The sequence below is a fragment of the Zingiber officinale genome, chromosome 2B, assembly GCF_018446385.1.
Source record: "Zingiber officinale cultivar Zhangliang chromosome 2B, Zo_v1.1, whole genome shotgun sequence".
Classification (NCBI taxonomy): domain Eukaryota; kingdom Viridiplantae; phylum Streptophyta; class Magnoliopsida; order Zingiberales; family Zingiberaceae; genus Zingiber; species Zingiber officinale.
This window is the reverse complement of record NC_055989.1, coordinates 102,729,520-102,733,043: the sequence shown is the minus strand read 5'-3', so window position 1 is coordinate 102,733,043 and position 3,524 is coordinate 102,729,520. Positions and strand designations below refer to the sequence as shown.

The 3,524-nt window shown below is 43.4% G+C and overlaps 1 protein-coding gene across 1 annotated transcript; it reads right to left on the bottom strand.

Moving 5' to 3' along the window:
• Window positions 1–210: 210 nt before the first annotated feature.
• On the bottom strand, window positions 211–1,135 carry LOC122049356. Its single transcript, XM_042610749.1, has 3 exons — window positions 951–1,135; window positions 654–859; window positions 211–565 (listed from the first exon to the last, which is right to left on the bottom strand). The coding sequence occupies exons 1-3, from the start codon at window positions 1,047–1,049 to the stop codon at window positions 340–342; spliced, it is 531 nt and encodes a 176-aa protein (XP_042466683.1). The 5' UTR covers window positions 1,050–1,135; the 3' UTR covers window positions 211–339.
• Window positions 1,136–3,524: the final 2,389 nt, after the last annotated feature.

The window sequence follows — 3,524 nt, the reverse complement described above, 5'->3', positions numbered from 1 at the left end:
GTATTTATGATGCTCCTAAAAAGTTTCATTTTGATGCTTTTGGGTGAACTTTTTCCTCTTGCCGTATTCTGTATTGATGTTTAATTATTGCCTTATAATATTGTTTTTGCTTCTTTTTCTACTTGCTTAATGCTTACTGATGAATGAGATCATAGATTCGCGACTTAAGAGTGTGTTTATCTTGGCTATCTGATAAAAACAACAAGCGAGAAAAGGAAGAGTTGCTTGAAGCTTTATACAATCCGATCACGAAAAACAAAGTAAAAGCTTAATCTTTTCTTCTACTATCTCATGTTGTGTTCTTCCTAAAATTTCGAACCTGGAGCCATACGTAGTTAATTAGGCTTGCAGTCCATGAGATCTGATGTTCCTTTGAGCCTTACCTTCTTCCTTGACACTAGCATGCGCAGAAACATAATAAACCATGCAAAATAGAGCATGCACAAAGCACAAGATCCCCCCAATCGACAAGAAATGGCGACGAACCAAGCCACACCTCACTCTCGACTTTGAGTTGGACATTGCTCCTATCATCAGCATGGTGAATCCCACTATAGCAACGATCCTGATCAATTTTTGCTGTGAACATGAGCACGAAGGAGAGGACTGTAGGAGTGAGTATTAGAAGATGACGAGCTTGGAGAGCTAAGTACCATGAAAAGATTAGGGTGACGGAAGCCATCTGCTTGTTGGGCATGGAGTTGTCCCACTGGTCCCTGGAGCAGATGCAGGGGCAGCCGCCAAGGACGTTGGCAACAGCATGAGACAGGGCAAGGAGTGCAGCAGCAGCAATGCCGAGCTTGTAGGCCTGATGGACGGGCTCTTTGCACTCAATGAAGAACACCCTCAGATGCCTCCCCTGCCATAAGCGCATGCATGGCAAGGCTACGAGCTCAAAGGAGCGGTGAAACTTTGAATAAACTTCGATTGATCTTGAAGAAAGATTTTACCTTGTTTTGAACCATCTCTGCTTCTATTCCGAGCACACCAGCAGCTACGTCTATGGCAAGGATCAGCAGGCATATGATCGCTCCTTCCACTCTGGCCATGGCGGTGAGATTTAGGATTCAATGGGAAGGTAGAGAAGGGAATTAAGATGAGAAGACTGTAAAGACTATGTAATGATTCTAGTTATTTTTTTAATGAGTTCTTTTGTTCATCTAGAGATTTAGATTGATATGGGAATCTGAGAAAAGGTAAAGAGGGGGGTTGAGATGTGTAAATGTACACTCTTTCGCTGCTTTTGTTGCACCTTTGCTTGAGCTTTGTTGGGATTCCTTCCATGGGTAAGAAGGAAAGCATGGTATCACCATTCCCTTGGAAGATAATTGGGGTCGTGACAAAGCCAAATTGAGCTAAACTTTGTGGTGTTCAAGTTTATCTAATAAGATAACTCAAACCTAAAATAAACTAAGCTATTGAAATGACTATTCAAGTTTAGCTTGGTTTTTTCTTTATAAGTTTAAGTTTGGTTCAAGCTTGGTGTTCCTGTCTGTAGTCGGTGAAAACAGATCATTGATGAGATGACTTCTCTGCTAATCACAAGAATACCTCGAGAAGAAATTCCAAGCAGCGAGGGGGCATGCCACGTCACAAAAAAAAGTAAAGGAGAAAGAACACGTCGGTAGACAAGCTAGGGTGGGGTCCCCAGCGCAATCACTCCGACGCTCAAGTTAGTAAGGGGGCTAAGTAGCGGTAATCAAAGGACAATGATGAGGAATATTAAAGAGCAATGGGAGAACTTACCTGCGTGGGAAGAAGGGACCCCTTATATATAATGTTGTTTCTCTTAGCACGAATAATGAGACCTGTTACTAAAATAAGGCCAACTATACTGATATCTTGTCGTCTTTCCCAAATCATACCGACCAACTCTGCGTATAGATGGCGGAAGCCTCCATTGTACAGGTTGTACAAAGAATATTTCAGTGATTCCATGATAACGGTTACACATGGCGTTAAAAGAGCTATTGGACCGATGGGTTGTTGACTATTATCCCTTAAGGCCTTGGTGGACTCCAATGATGTTTTTGTAGTAACCTTATCCTTTTCTATTATCCGATCGGACCTCCATCTCCAAAAGGTTCGATCGGCTACCAGGGACTAAGTATCAGTGTGGTTGAACCAACTATCGATGTTTTAATCCATCTGGTGGTTCCCCTCTGTTGGTTCACCAAGTCCGGTCGGATAGGAGGAGAAAAGTCAAGTTCATCAAATCCATGGGTTAATTGATGGAGAGCATCCACTTGGAACCTAACAAGGTAAACGTCCGTTCGGAGATTTTCAAAGGAATCTACCCGGGGTTGTCCGAATGGTTTTTTACAAGGGTTCGACCGGGACTCCAAGAATTGCATCCCTACTATCTATCTCTCTCCTTGAGGGCTTAGGCTAGTCTTCGTGATCCTCCTCTATGGGCTAGCCTGAGGCCCGGTCACTCAAGTTAACCCCTTCGAGACTTTGACCACCACGTCCCTCAGGACTTTGACCGCCACGTCCCTTGGGACTTTGACCGACATGTCCCTCCGTTCCGTCTGACTTCCGTACTCACATTGAGGGTCCCACCCTATCTATCGTATCATAAGCCTTTGCTCCAAGTCTAGTCGAATTAGGTTGTAAGTCCAACTGACTAAACCATAGTGTATCCATGCTTTCCTACAAACTCCGATTGGCTATTCTGATTGGACGATGTTACCTGATCATCCATGACACTAACTGTCATACTGGTGTCTCAAAAATAGGAGTGTCATATGTCATAAATGCGCGGTGATGTACGTGCGAATTTTAACCCCGATGATAATTACTTTATCTCATCCTTAATAAATGCTGCATGTACCCTTCTACCATGTGGCTCATGCCTACAAAAGGATGGATATCTGAAATGACAAACTACTGTTGTGATTTTTTATGGCAGGTGACTGTTGGGATTCAACGATGGTGATCTTTTCCTCGTATTCTTTCCTTCAGATCTAACGGCTAGGGATTAAGGAGCTTAGGGGTTTTAAGGTTTCAAACATTCAAAAAAAATGCATTCACTGTCCCTTCTCCTCCTCAACTCTCTCGTGCTTATGACATCGACAATTTCACTTTCCTGTTCTTTTTATCTCTCCTTGTAAGTTCCATTCCTCTCTCCTCCTCAACTCCCTAGCACTTCTGTTTCCTCTTCTTCCTAATCCATGGCCCAAGAAATTCCCTTTCATGTTCCTACTCTCTGGTACACCTCCACCCTTTTTGATATCAATGGTGGTGACCTAGACCAAATTAGGTTAATTTATGAGGTCTCTAAGGACCATAGGATCATCATCCCTAACGCCAATGATCACCCCCATCTGCCTCCTCCAGGCTTCTTCACCCTGTTCAAAGATCATTTTATAGGCGCTCTTCGCCTTCCTCACCACCCCTTCCTCTCTGAGATCTCTCGCTACTTTTTTAATCCCCCTTCAGCAGTTAGTGCCTAATTCCATCCAATTTCTCTGCGAGATTGTGATTATCTTTCTACTGTTGTAGCTCCCCCTCAACCGCTGCAT